At 42.5% G+C, this 15,190-nt stretch overlaps 1 protein-coding gene across 1 annotated transcript in view; it reads left to right on the top strand.

Moving 5' to 3' along the window:
- The window catches only part of ROCK1 (Rho associated coiled-coil containing protein kinase 1), a 163,566-nt gene that overhangs the window by 102,041 nt on the left and 46,335 nt on the right, over positions 1-15,190 (top strand). The window contains exons 11-13 of the mRNA XM_029068629.2: positions 4,789-4,855; positions 6,400-6,488; positions 11,010-11,058. Coding sequence (XP_028924462.1) covers positions 4,789-4,855; positions 6,400-6,488; positions 11,010-11,058 — 205 coding nt within the window. The remainder of the gene's footprint in view (positions 1-4,788; positions 4,856-6,399; positions 6,489-11,009; positions 11,059-15,190) is intronic.

Raw genomic sequence — 15,190 nt, 5'->3', positions numbered from 1 at the left:
TTTTTTTTTTTACCTGAAAGGTACCGCCCACTTTCCAAACTTTTGCCTATGTGTACATTTTGCATTTGATTTTTTTAAGATTTTCTCTCAAACCTGGCATTTGTGTGTCTCTCTTAAATAAGGATTCCAGATTTATGACTGCATGCATCCCAAAATACTGCCTTGGCTTCATTACCAGTTCCTTCTAGAACATGTAACAGGTAGCAAGATTGGCCCCAAGGGAGGAAGAAAGGTGAATATCAGTGGGGCAGGATAAGAGGATACAAAGGGAAGAGGAGAAAGGCCAGCTAATTATTGCAAATTAAAAAAGAAAACTGAAGAGCAAAGGTTCATGTAGAACTGCATTGTGGAAGGAAGAAAATCAAGAACTAGGCAGAAATGGAACCACAAAAAACAGTGAAGGAGAAGAGGAGCACGTGCCGGGCCGCTGAGAACCAACCAGAAAGTGATAAAAAGGAACAGTGATCACTTTCAAGTGCTTAGTACAGTGCTCTGCACACAGTAAGTGCTCAATAAAGGTGACTGAATGAATAATAAGCTATGCCTCCCCTATTTGTGCATAGCCTTCCCAGCAAGCCCAGGTGTCTCAAAACAATGAACTGGAAAGACTAATCAGATTCACTCAGTCAGAATTATTGACTGAGGCCCTCCTGGTTGCTAGCCACTATATTAAGTGATTAGAAGAGTTCAGTAAAATTAGTAGATGTGATCCCTACAGACACCAGAGAAAATTAAGAAGGAAGTAAGAGAGCATAAAGGAGATGTGATTTCTGATCGGCTTTGAGGATTGTTTAGGGGGGAGGAAGCTGTGATCCCTGATGGTTGTGAAAGGGGAGGGAGTTTTAGGCAGTGGGGAGGATTGAAAAAGGGGAGCATGGGCCTGGGAGTCAGAAGGACTAAATGCTGAGGGAGATACAAACTAATCGGGTTGGAAACAGTCCCTGTCCCACAGGGAGCTCACAGTCTTAATCCCCGTTTTACAGATGTGGAAACTGGGGCACAGAGAACTGAAGTGACTTGCCCAAGGCACACAGCAGACAAGTGGCAGAGCCAGGATTAGAACCCAGGGCCTTCTGACTCCCAGGCCTGTGGCCTAGATGTAATGGATAGAATACATGCCTGGGTGTCAGAAGGTCATGGGTTCTGACCCCAGCTCCACCACTTGTATGCTGTGTGCCCTTGGCCAAGTCACTTCACTTCTCTGGGCCCCAGTTACCTCATTTGTAAAATGGGGATTAAGGCTTTGAGCCCTATCCAGGACAGGAACTCTGTCCGACCCGATTTGCTTGTTGTATTCACATCAATGCTTAGGACAATGCCTGGCTGGTAATAAGTGCTTAAAAAGTATCACAATTATTATTATTAGGCCAAGCTACTTCTATACAGTAAGTGCTTCACTACTGCCATTTTTTTAAAAAAAGACAAGAACGAGGCACAGTGAGTAAATTCGCTTGTGGGGAAACAGAAAATATAACTGGGGATAGAGTGGATAAATAGTGGTGAGCAGAAGTTGATGGGAGGAGAGGGGCCGTGGTGAAGTCCTGGAACCTCAGGGATTGCAGCTTCCTGTCTGAGGTCCGAGTGACCGCGGCTACAGGCCACATTCACTGACGTGGGATTAGGCCCTGAGGTTTGGCCCATGAGGTGCAAGTGATCCAAACACATCGTTAAAGAAAGCTATGAAAGGCAGAAACAAAGTTTTGTTTATTATCTGATTACCTTGTAACTATTCCAGTGTTTAGTACAGCATTTAGCATATAGTAAAAGGTTAACAATCACCAGAGTTATTATTGGTGTTAGTAATAATACCAAGTAATAAATAGTGTAAACTCTTTGGTGTCTATAAAACCACAAAAAAATTTCCCCCAAGGGAAAAACTAAAAAAAATAAGGTAGAAACAGTAAAAGAGTCCATCAGGTTATACCCAAATACAAATCGTTAAAACGTGCCCCACTGTTGCCATATTGAGGAGATGTTAAAAATACTGGAAGAAGTATAAAATCAAGTAACCAAAAACAAATAGTGCTTACACTTAAATTAGAATCAAAACCTAACCTGACAACATGGAGAATGCATAAGAAACTGGAAGGAGAGAAGATGTTCGAAGAGAGGAAGAGAAGAAGGAAGAAAAGGACAAAATTAGTGAAGAATTTGATGCATTCAGTCATATTTATTGGGTTCTTACTGTGTGCAGAGCACTGTACTAAGCCCTAGGGAGAGTGCAGTACAACAGTAAACGGACACATTCCCTGTCCACAATGAGCTTAGAGTCTAGAGCAGGGAAGACAGACATGAATACAGATAAATTAAATTACAGGTATGTACATAAATGCTGTGGGGCTGGGATGGGGGAAGAGCATAGGGAACAAGTCAGAGCAATGCAGAAGGGAGTGGGAGATGAGGAAAGGTGGGACTTAGTCTGGGAAGGCCTCTTGGAGGAGAAGTGCCTTCAGCAATACTTTGAACCGGGGGAGAGTAATTGTCAGTTGGATTTGAGAAGGTAGGACATTCAAAGCCACAGGGAGGTTGTGGGCTAGGATTTCGTGGTGAGATAGGTGAGATTGCGGCACAGTGAGAAGGTTAGCCCTAGAGGAGCTTAGTATGTGGGCTGGGTTGTAGAAGGAGAGAAGTGAGGTGAAGTAGGAGGGGGCAAGGTGGTGGACTGCTTTAAAGCCAATGTTGAGGAGTTTTGGTTTGATGTGGAGGTGGATGGGCACTGACTGGAGTTTTTTGAGGAGCAGGGTGGAGTGTCCTGACATTTTTATAGAGAAATGATCTAGGCAGCAGAGTGAAGTACGGACAGGAGGCAGGGAGATCAGCAAGGAGGCTGATGCAGTAATCCGGGGAGTGATTGTATTATCATGGTAGCAGTTTGGATGGAGAGGAAAAGGTGCATTTCGATAGTTTTGTGAAGGTGGGACCGACAGGATTTAGTGATGAATGTAATGTGTATTTAATGAGAGAGATGAGTCCAAGATAACGCCAAAGTTAGGGGCTTGTGAGACGGAATGGATGGTGGTGCCATCTACTGCGATGGGAAAATCATGGGGAGAACAGGGCTTGGGTGGGAAGATAAGGAGCTCTGTTTTGGACATGTTAAATTGGAGATGATGGGAGGACATCCAAGTAGACAGATCTTGAAGTCGGGAGGAGATGTGAGACTGGAGAGAGGGAGAGATTGGGGTATCATCCACATAGAGGTGGTAGTTGAAGCCATGGGAGTAAATGAGTTCTCCAAGGGAGTGTGTGTAGAAGAAGAAGAGAAGGGGACCCAGAACTGAACCTTGAGGGACCCCCACACTTAGGGGGTGGAAGGCAGAAGAGAAGCCCGCAAAAGACACTAAGAATGAATGGCCAGAGAGATGAGGAGAACCAGGAGAGGGCAGAGGTAGGGAAATCGAGGTTGGGTAACATTTCCAGGGGATGGTGGACAGTGTCAAAGGCAACTGAGAGGTCGAGGATGATTAGGATGGAGTAGAGACTGTTGAATTTGACAAGAAAGAGATCATGGGTGACCTTTGAGAGGGCTGTATCTGTGCAATGAATGGGGCGGAAGACATACTGGGTCAAGGAGAGACTTGGAGAAGAGGAAATTGAGACAGTGAGTGCTGACAACTCAAGATGTTTGGAGAGGACTGGTAGAAGGAAGATGGGGGCAATAACTGGAGGGGGCCATGAGGTCAAGAGAGGGAGTTTTTTAGGTATTGACCCCAGATGAGGAAGTATTTCTGGGAGAATTACCATAGTTTGCACTGGAAGCCAGTTTGGTAAGACATCACCCCATGTCCAAGAGGATTCTAGAGTGCTGGTTTTATATGGGTCGGTTATAATTATAGTCTATTTAGTGTAGTGTCCCCAGATGTCCAGTGCTGTGACACATCATTTCAAATTTTGCCTCACTCTATTTTTAAAAGCATTTCTGCTGTTCATGGTTTTCCCATTATGTCTCATACTACAATAGGTGGGTTTTCTCATTGTTTTGCTTTCCATTCTCCTTATTGCCTACTAGCAAAATTTCGATTTGAGGAACATAGAATTAAAACACTGAGCAGAGCCATGGTAATGACATTATTCCCTGGATCCTAACCAAATAATAATAATAATAATGGCATTTGTTAAGCGCTTACTATGTGCCAAGCACTGCTAAGTGCTTGGAAAAGTACGGCGGAAGCACGAGACATGATCCTTGTCCATAAGGAGCTTGCATTCTTCATTGGGGAGGTGGACGGGGACATAAAATATTTACAAGCAGCAGAATTGTAATAAGTTGAATGGTGAAGCCAATGTGCATATGTCCACAAATGCTGAGGATTGGATAAATAGATGAGTTGAAGAGGTGGTTCTTGGGGTGATTTCACCTCGAAGTGTTGATAAATGAAGAAAAGATTGGTGCCACTTCAGTGGGCTGTTGATTAGAAACCATTGCCTTCATTTCAGAATTGGCTAGCAAATAAGCGTATGCAACATTTCAGGGACCGTATGTGATAATTTTCACACCCAGTATTAACATTTATGTAAAGCGATTATAGCTGGCCAGATATTTTGCTTAATGTGTTACGTGCTGTTCAGATCAAGTGTGATATTGTTGCTGTTCCCATGAGTTTTTAATCTTACTGTTCTCTTTGTTTTTCTGAGGAAGGCCAAGCGTGCGGCACTTTAAAAAAACACACACACACATGCACACCAAAACAATATTTGGAGATTATTTCTTAAAATGAGTACTTTTTGGCTCTCTGTATCTTTTTGATTGGATTTGTAATGAAAATAGCTTCTAAAAATATTTTTCAGGTATTTATCTGTACCCCCAGCAAATCCTAACGACAATAGGAGCAGCTCCAATGTGGATAAAACTTTGGTAGGTGTTTCATTTTTAGAGGTTGTTTTCTTGCAGGTCTTATTAAGAATGCAGTCAGAGCTGGTATTGTGTACTATTTCCTTGATCAAACTGTAAATATAAGCAACTGTGATAAAATCATAGAATTCCTCCCCCTAAGGTTTTCTCATTCTGTAAATATGAATAATTCTTACCATTCTACTTCATATAAATTGCCCACTGTCAACGCTGGCTTTCAAAAGGAAAAACTTTATAGAAGTGCTCTCTAATTCTCTCTAACCTTGGAATATTTTAGGCATCATTGATACATAAGGGCTGGCCCACAGAGAGAGAGGAAAGACAGACACCAATCTATGTTGTAAAAGGCAGTGACTATCTCTGTTTTACCTTTTAGGGGAAAATATTTATAGGTCTTGGTTAATTAATAGCCTTGTTTTCCTTTCTGACTCTTAGGCTTGATATTCTTACCTGCTTTTACCATACAAAGGCAGCATATTTTCTCTTTTTTCCAATGACCATTGGAAACTGCTCTTTCGTTGATATTTTTATTTTGCAAACACCCCACTGAAAAGAACAAAAATCTACTCATGTTTTTCCATCAAATTCCATGAAAATACCCATTCTTGAACTTTCAAGTGATCGTGGTTGAAAATAAGGAAGCCCCTGTATTTTAAATAGTTTGGTTTAGTTCAGCAACATGATATTCTCAGAGTATTGGGGAAATCTCAAGTTACGCCTGATTATATTTTTGCCTAGGAAGTTTATAACAGTCCCTTGACAGTTGGTGAATTTGGGGAGAAAATTCAGTCGCTGATCCCTAGGATTTCCCCATAATCAGGCCGTTAATTAGTTGTATTTATTGACCGCTTACTGTGTGCAGAACACTATACTAAGCCCTTGGGAGAGTACGACACAGCAGAGTTGGTAACCAGGTTCCCTGCTCACAAGGAGCTTACACTCTAGAGGGGGAGACAGCCTATAAATAAAAATAATATATTTTTAATTTATAATTTATAAATTGAATATGTGATTACTTTGGATGTGATTACTTTGGACTTCGATGCATTAGCACAAGGCTGATTTTTAAGTGCCCTTCTTTGTAATGGAAATAAGTTATGTTTAGATATTGGATTTCGATAATCTAATTCTTATTTCCTAATTTCAATCATTCGAGGGGGCAGAAGCCCTTGGAAAGGTAATCACAAATGGCCTATTTTCTGTTCTGGTGGTGGGAGAAATGAGAATATGCATAAATGAAAGCCACCAAAAACTACTAGAAATCTCATCGTATTCTCTCTCCAACAGATTTCCACCAAAGCTAGCAATAGCCACATTTGAGTTTTATCTTTTTTTCTTTTACTTATCATCCCCTGGATAAGGTATTAATGGACATCTGAGATGAGCAAAATTCAAACATCTGAGACATGAGGGGTCTGTCCCTAGGAATATTTATAAAAATTGTATCATCCAGTTACAACATTCAAGTAAAATTTAATGCCAGAAAATTTGCACATTTTAAAGTATTTCTGTCTCTTGTTAAAATATTTTTATATTTCTGTTTAAAGGTAGAAAATTTGCAGAAAACAATTTACAAGCTGGAAGAACAACTCCATAATGAAATGCAGTTAAAAGATGAAATGGAGCAGAAGTGTAGGTGAGCTTGAATTTTTGTTTTAGAGACTACAAATTGAATTACAAACATTTATTTGACAGCGAAAACATTATCAATCCCATCACTTTTTAATGACACTAAGAATAGCCGAGGAGGTTTACCATCACCTGCATACCGAGCTGTGAAATGAGAATGTAAAGGTTGCTGCTGTAAATATTCACTTCCTTAGAGTATCTAGGTTAGGAGAGGAAAGCAATTTTTTTTTATGTTGGCATTAATAAAATAGACACACTTTTCTAAGGGCATTTGAACTGCAAATTGCTCTATATCACTCTTTAGAGGCTTCTACCCACTAGTGAATTCATTCTTATGTGTAGAAAATTAAAATGTAGTGTTATCAAGCCTTAGAATTTGCTTAAATTTCACCTCTCAATTTTCTTATGTAGGCATTCAGTTAAAGTAGCCTGTTTCTAATCTTCATTGTAATAGCAGTGGTTTTCGAAGAAGCTCTATTTTTGGTTTTGATTCAACTGTCGTTAAAAGGATGAATGCGTTTTCGAGTTCATTCCAAACAAAGAAGTCTTCCCTAAAACCATAGTTCTCAATATTTGGCTTGAGAAGAGTTTTTGTTAGTTCAGCATCAATTGAACTAGAAGAGCACAAAACTGGAATTTGACCAAGTCTGTTTATGTGGGAGTGACAGAGTGTAGAGAAGTACTGTGGTCTGAACACAGGCCTAGGAGTCAGAGGACCTGGGTTCCAATTCCAGGTCTGCTATTCGCTTACTGTGCAATCTTACACCAGTCACTTCACTTGTCTGTATCTGTTTCCTCATTTGTAAAATGGAGGTGAAATCCTACTCACTCGTATTAAAATTGTGAGTCCCATGTGCGAGAATCTACCCCAACACTTAGTATGGTGCCTGGCACTTAATAAGTATTAGTTGTTATTAGATAAAAAGCTGAAGATGTTAACGTCCTAGAGTTCGGGTGAGGCTGTTGATTCTATCCCTCATGACGTCTTCATTGAAAGACTTATGGGAAGCATCTTGGCTTAGTGGAAAGAGCACAGGCCTGGGAGTCTAAGGACCTGCCACTTGCCTGCTAAGATTCCAAGCTGGGCAGGGACTATTCGTCCTGGTTATCTAGAATCTGGCTCATTTTGTGATTAACAAAATATCACTTTTAAAAAAATATATATTTTTAATTTGGTGGGGAGACCATGGGCTTGAAGTGAGTCATCATAGGCTTGGTGCAGGGATCTGCAGGGATACACTTAGGGGCAATTCTGTGCAATGTCTTTAGTGATCATCTGGATGAAGAAATTGAGAATGCTAGTTAGATTGGCAGACGATCCCGTGGAACAGCTAACATTTTGAAAGGCAGGCTCCTGAAAACAGTGTAGCCTAGTGCCTCAACTCTGACAGATAATTACTCACCACCTCTTCAGAGCCTTATTGAAGGCACATCTCCTCCAGGAGGCCTTCCCTAAGCCCTCCATTTCCTCATCTCCGACTCCCTTCTGCGTTGCCCTGACTTGTTCCCTTTGTTCTTCCCCTCTCCCAGCCCCACAGCACTTATGTACACATCTGCAATTTATTAATTATTTATTACTGTCTGTCTCCCCCCCCCAAGGCTGTAATAATAATAATGTTGGTATTTGTTAAGTACTTACTATGTGCCGAGCACTGTTCTAAGCGCTGGGGTAGACACAGGGAAATCAGATTGTCCCACGTGGGGCTCACAGTCTTCATCCCCATTTTACAGATGAGGTAACTGAGGCACAGAGAAGTTAAGTGACTTGCCCAAAGTCACACAGCTGACAAGTGGCCGAGTCGGGATTCGAACCCATGACCTCTGACTCCAAAGCCCGGACTCTTTCCACTGAGCCACGCTGCTTCTCTTCGTAAGCTTGTTGCAGTTAGAGAATGTGTCTATTGTTGTAGTGTACTCTCCCAAGCGCTTAATACAGTGCTCTGCACACAGTAAGCCCTCAATAAATACGATTAAATGAATAAATAGTGGAAAGAGCATGGGCCTGGGAATCAGACAACCCTGGCTCCCCGACTAGCCTCCTGGGTGAACCTGGGCAAGTCTCTTAACTTCTCTGTGCCCCAATTTCCTCAACTGTAAAGTGGGAATTCAATACTTGTTCTCCCTCCTACTTGGACTGTGAGCCTCAAGTAAACAGGGGCTGTATCCTAGCTCATTAACCTTTACCTACTCCAGTGCTTAGAGCAGTGTTTGACACATAGCAAGTGCTTAATAAATATTATTATGTGAGAAATAAAATTCAGAGACCAACAAATTACAATATGGTCCCACAAAAGTATGATGAAATTCCATTCTGAAAGTACCAACAATAACTAAAATTTAGAAGGGCTAAAATTGATGAGGCATAATTATACCAGAAAAAGACCCTAATGGTTGACCAGAAATCTGACTGTGATTCAGAAATGTACTACCATTATTCCAAAGCAAACAGTGTACTGAAGGGTTAGCAGAAGGCATCTGATTTGCAAGAGTTGGGAAATGACCTTTCAGCTGTATTCTGAACCTGAAAGGGGGGTATCCTAAAAATCATTTCTGAAAATGCTGATTTCCTGCTTACTGTGTCCAGTGAAGATTAAGGAAGAGGAGGAAGTGGAACCAAGCGATTATATTTTGGAGAGACTGTCAGAGTGATCACATTGGCATGGTCTATCAAAGAAGTCCCCAACCCAAGAGCTAATTTAAAAAAAAGAATGACTAGCTGCCATCTATCTTGGAGTTTGTGATGATCTTTTAGACCGTGAGCCTGTTGTTGGGCAGGGATTGGCTCTGTCTGTTGCCTAATTATACAGTCCAAGCACTTAGTACGGTGCTGTGCACACATGAAGCGCTCAATAAGTACAATGAATCCCCAGTAGGGATAATGGTTAATGAGCCCTCAACAAAGCTTGCTCACTTCCCTTTTCACAGCTTAATGGTGCAACTCCTCCTCTTTTATGAAAGCGTAAGTAGTCCATTGGACATGCATTCCAGAGATCCATACTAAATATGTGGAGCCCATATTTAAGTTGAGGAACTCAATCTGACAAGGTATCTCAAAGGTTTTCCAGGGAATGTTGTGGAAAATACAGAAGCAGAGTGGCCTAGTGGTTACAGCCCGAACCTGGGAATCAGAGGACTTGGGTTCTAATGTAACCATTCCCACTTGTTTGCTGTGTGACCCTGGGCAAGTCATTTAACTTCCCTGTGCCCTCAGTTACCTCATCTGTTTAAAAACAAAAAAAAGAGTTAAGACTGAAAGCCCCATGTCAGATATGGACTGTGTCCAACCTGTTTAGCTTTTATCTGCCCTAGTGTTTGCCACATAGTAAGTGCCTAACAAATACCCTTAAAAAACACACACCTATGAACTCTTTGTTAGCCACAATAAATTCTTTCCCAGTCAAGTGTTGGGCACTGGTCCCAGCAGCTGTCCCTGTGAAACGTCGAGTGACTTGATTAGCGACGTTCTCCCCGGCAAGTCATAGCTGCTCTTTGCCGGCTGAGCTTGGCCCCCCAGTAATTTGTTTTTCTGCCAAGTTTCTCCCTGTAAAACAGAAAAACCTGTTGCCTGGAAAGTATAATTTTCATTGATGTTCCACACCAGTTGCTAGATGTGTTACCTTACCAGTAACTTAATTTAAAAAAAAACGAAAAAAAGGGAGCAAAACCAAAATTAGAAGTTTACTTTAGCAGCGCCCCTTCCAGGAATATTCAGATAGTTGAATTGAGACAAATAGGCATTCTTTGCGTTATCTATCCTGGATGGTTCTTTGGCAAGGGGTTACTGCTGTTTGCAAGGCTAGTGTGGTGGTTTTCAGGGATGATGTCTACCAACTCTGTTATATATGCTTAGTACAGTACTCCGTGTTCAGGAAATACCACTGATGGATTTACAGTCACCTGTGTTTATTAAAGAGAGACTCTACCTGTTAAAAGGTTTTTGCTGCCAGACTTCTCCATTGCTCCCCGATCCTGATTTTGCTCCCTCACCCAATAGTGCCCATAGAAGAATGTCTTGGATGTTTTGGGAGATGCATATAAGGTGCAGGAGGGAAAAGAATAAGGAAAATGGGGAGAAATGTCCTTTCTGAGACCAGATGTTAGCAGTTAATTGCTTTTAAAGCACTTCAGATCTCCCATACTAACAAATGTTATTAGTCATTATTAAACGTTTACCATAGTCTAGTATTGTAAATCTGGAGTGGCATACAAATGGGTTGGCCCTGCTGGTGAGAAGCAGAAGAACACGGTAAGTGAAATCTTTTGACAATGCCAAACCGATATTTCAGCTTCTTAACTCACCAAATCTCATGTGTGCACTTAAAAAAACATTTAAGTGTTTGGATTTGGAGTTTTCTTTCTCTCCAGTCCTCTTAGTTAGCAGTGCTAGTCAGTGATGAGATGGACAAAACTTGGGCAACAAGAAGAAAAGGAGAGAGAAGCCAGTGACTGAGTAATCCGTAAACTGGAAAGTGTATCTTTGAAGACAAGCTTTGACTGTAGTAACATTTTTCACTATGTTTTTGAACAGAACTTCAAATATGAAACTAGACAAGGTTATGAAGGAACTGGATGAAGAGGTAGGTCTTGTTCTTTTTGAGTAGTGGTTCTTTCTATGAGACATTTTTTGTAGATCATGAAAGGTTTGTGCCACTTAAAGGCAAGTTGCAACCTAAACAATAAAGTGAGGTAAAAATTTGGATTTGGGGCTCAAGGTCTACAAAGAAGCAGAGAGGGGGATGAGTTTTGAATGCATTTAATTCTCTGGCTGTTGAAAATTTGTCTAGCCACACTGCAGTAGCTCTTTAGAGGTTGTATATTATTTCAAATAATTTCATACGATCAAGTGTTGGGCACTGATCCTATCTGCTATTTCTTTGAAATGTAGAGTGTCATGAGTAATATTGTCTTCCCTAAGTCATTCGTGTGTATGTGTATCCCTGTTTGGCAGAGGGGGAACAGCAACTGGGAAGAGGCTAAGGCAAAACAACAGGAAGCTTGAGAATTAGCCGGTAGAAGGGGTGGGCAGTACAAGTAAGGGAAGAAGTGAGAGAAGAATGGCACTGGGAAAGCAATTAATCAGTCAGTTAACCATATTTATTGAGCATTTACTTTGTGCAGGTGCTAAATGCTTGAGAAAGTACAGTATAACAATAAAAAAGACATATTCCCTGCCCACATAGAGTTGACAGTTTAGCGGTCTCCCGGCAGACATTAATGTAAATAAATAAAATAACAGTTATGTACTTAAGTGCTTTGGGGCTGGGAGGAGAGATACATAAAAGGAGCAAGTCAGGGTGATGCAGAGGGAGTGGAAGAAAAGAAAAAGAGGGTATAGTCAAGGAAGGCCTCTTTGAAGTTGAGTAAAGTAATTGTCTGTAGGATATGAAGAGGGAGGGCGTTCCAGGCCAGAGGCAGGACTTGGGCGAGAGGTCGGTGGTAAGATAGAGGAGATGGAGGAACAGTGAGAAGGTTAGCATTAGAGGAGCAAAGTGTGCAGGCTGGGTTGTTGTAGGAGAGTAGTGAGGTGCGATAGGAGGAGCCAAGGTGATAGAGTGCTTTAAAGACAATAGTGAGAAGTTTCTGTTTGACGTGGAGATGGATTGGCAGCTGCTAGAGATTCTTGAGGAATGGGGAAACATGGCCTGAACTTTTCTGTAAAAAAAAAATAAAAATGATCCAAATGGTCCAGGCAGCAGAGTGAAGTATGGACTGGAGTGGGGAAGAGACAGGAGGCTGGGAGGTCAGCAAGGAGACTGACACAGTAATCAAGGTGGAATAGGATAAGTACTTGGATTAACATGATAGCAGTTTGGATGGAGATCTTAGCTAGGTAAAAGTTACACCGACAGGATTTAGTGATGGATTGAATATGTGGGTTGGGATTTAATGTCCTTATAGTAATTTCCTGAGCAGATCTCTTGTCTGCAAATCAGTCAATCAGTGGTATTTATTAAATGCCTACTGTGTGCAGAGCACTGTAACTAAATATTGGGAAGAGGACAATACAGTAAACTTAGTAGATACTTTCCCTGCCCATAAGGAGCTTTTCAGTCTAGAGGGGGAGATGGACATTAATATAAAGAAATGAAGTGTGGATGGGTAGGAAAGTGCTCTGGAGCTGAGGGTGGGGTGAGTACCCCGTGTCCAAAGGGTACAAATCCAATTCAGTAGACAACACAAAAAGGGAGGGAGTTGGGGAATTCGGAAGTCTGTGTAAACGTGGTAGTTAAAGCCTTGGGAGTGAATGAGTTCACCAAGGGAGTGGGTGTAGATGGAGACTAGAAGGGGACCGAGAATTGAATCTTGAGGGTCTCCACGGTCAGAAGGTGGGAGGCAGAGGAAGAGCCTGCAAAAAAGACTGAGAAGGAGCAGTCAGAGAGATAGGAGGAGGAGAACCAGGAGAGGACAATGTCAGTGAAGCCAAATATTTTGCTGTGCCCCTTTTTCCTCCTGACTATACCATTGATTTGCCTTTACCAGACTGGAGGGGATGAAAATTTCAGGGAACCTACTCCTGAGTCAGCCTAGGCCCTTGCTGGAACAAATGAGAGACGGGGTGGGGGGAAGGCAGGGAGGAGAGAAGAGAGAGAGCCCAAGCGTACGCATTCTTCCACCGCCATGTCCACCTAAACTTTATCGTCTTTTGTGTAACTCTACCCAGCAACATTATTTCTTCACCTATGTTGCCTCCCACACCCAGTGCCCTTGCCAGTTTCAGATGTTTAACACCTCCTTAATTTATTGAGTACTTACTGTGTGAGGAACACTGTACTAAGCACTGGGGAGAGTACAGATAACAGAGTTGGTAGACACATTCCCTGTCAACAAGGAATTTATAGCCTAGTCCCTATCCCCCTGCCCCTAGCCCCCTTCCTCTCCCCCAGTCTCTCGCCCTTAATGACCTGGTCACATGCTTCCTTAATAAAATTGAAGCCAACAGGTGTGATCTCCCTAAAATCTCCTGTGCTCCTCTCCCTTCCCTCTGTCCTTCTGCCTCTTCCACTCTCCCATTTTTCCCAGTAGTAACTTGAGATCTGCCTCCTCTCAAAAGTCACCTCCTCCACCTGCACACCTAACCCATCCTTTTACACATTATCAAAACTCTTGCCCTCTCCCTTGTTCCCTCCCTGACCATCACAGTCATCTATTCACACTGTTTCCCCACTGCTTTCAAACATGTTCATATATCCCTTATCCTAAAAAAGCCTTCCTTTCCCTGACCCCTCCAGTTATTGCCCCGTCCTCCTACGATTCGGCTCCAAACTCCTTGACAAGTTGTCTACAACTGCTTCATTCACCTCCTCTCATCCAATTCTCTCTTTGACTTCCTCCATTCTGGCTCCCACATCCTTCGCTCTACAGAACCTCCCTCTCAAAAGTCACCAGTGATTTACTCCTTGCGAAATCCAGCGGCCTCTACTCCATCCTAATCCTCCTTGACCTCTCAGCTGCCTTTGACACTGCAGACCACCCATTTTTCTTGGAAACATTATCCAACCATGTCTTCCCTGACACTGTCTTCTCCTGGCTCTCTTTTTAGCACTCTAGCCACTCATATTTCGCAGGTTGCTCGTCTGCCTTCCCCACTGAAACTGTGAGGGTTTCTCAAGGTTCAGTTCTGGTTCCCATTCTATTGTCCTTCTACACCCTCTCCCTTGAAGAACTCATGCGCTCCCATGGCTTCAACTACCACCCCTCAATAGATGATACCCAAATCTATATCCCCAGTCCTGATCTCTCTCCCGTCTAACTCGGTCAAATGGCTGACCTTTTACTTGTGAGTCTTTAGGGTCTAGCCATCTGAGCATACAGCAGTTCCTGTATGGCTGGTTCTAGGATATAGTGTAATGGTGCTTAGAATCTGGTGAAGTGGAAGAGATTCCCAACAGCAGACAACGCTGTGCTTTCCCCAAGTCCGTACAAATTATTGGTGAGTAAAGGATGTGGGAATGCCAGATGAAAATTGGGAAGAAGTGGAGAAGAGTAAAACATGTGCATTTTGGCTCCAGAGAGCATTATTTGGCAGTTTTACCTTCGGGCCCACCCGTCATCATCTCCCACTTCCCAGGAAGTGAACCCACTAACAAGCTCAGTGTGAATGAAAAGACTTAACTCACTCTTAAAGCAGGAGTTAAACAGAATCCCAAATGGACAGTGAGCTAGTTTTCCTGTTCCTCCCCTCATTGTTTTATGATGGCTCTCTAGTGATGGATTGCCACAGTGATAGCCTGGAGTCATGAAGGTTTGGTTTGGCCAAAGAAGGTCGTTCCCCTGCCTTGGAACCATCCCTGGCTCTCTGCCTCTGGCTCTCTGCTCTTCCTCCTTCCCTTCCCCGTATAAGTTTCATCGGTGTCCATTCGCAGAACTATTTGGGACTGGGGAACCAAATGGGATAAGCTCTGGTTCTCAAGTCTCCGTTACATTTAAGATCCACTGGAGGTCTGCCTCCGCTCCTATTTTTGCTCCCACCGAAGTGGTCCATGGAGGCTAGACTGTAAGCTCGTTGTGGGCAGGGAATGTCACAGTTTATTGTTGTATTGTGCTTTCCCAAGCACTTAGTACAGTATCCTGCACACAGTAAGCGCTCAGTAAATATGAATGAATTGGTGACTGCTGAGCAGGGAACGAGGGCACAGGATGAGGGGGGCCACCAGATGTTCTTGTTGTGTAGAGATCTCCCTGACCTACGCAAGTATGGACAGTGCCTTT

Source organism: Ornithorhynchus anatinus, chromosome 7 (genome assembly GCF_004115215.2).
Source record: "Ornithorhynchus anatinus isolate Pmale09 chromosome 7, mOrnAna1.pri.v4, whole genome shotgun sequence".
NCBI classification, from domain to species: Eukaryota; Metazoa; Chordata; class Mammalia; order Monotremata; family Ornithorhynchidae; genus Ornithorhynchus; species Ornithorhynchus anatinus.
Note: the sequence above shows the minus strand (reverse complement) of the source record. Positions and strands in the feature narration are given on the sequence as shown.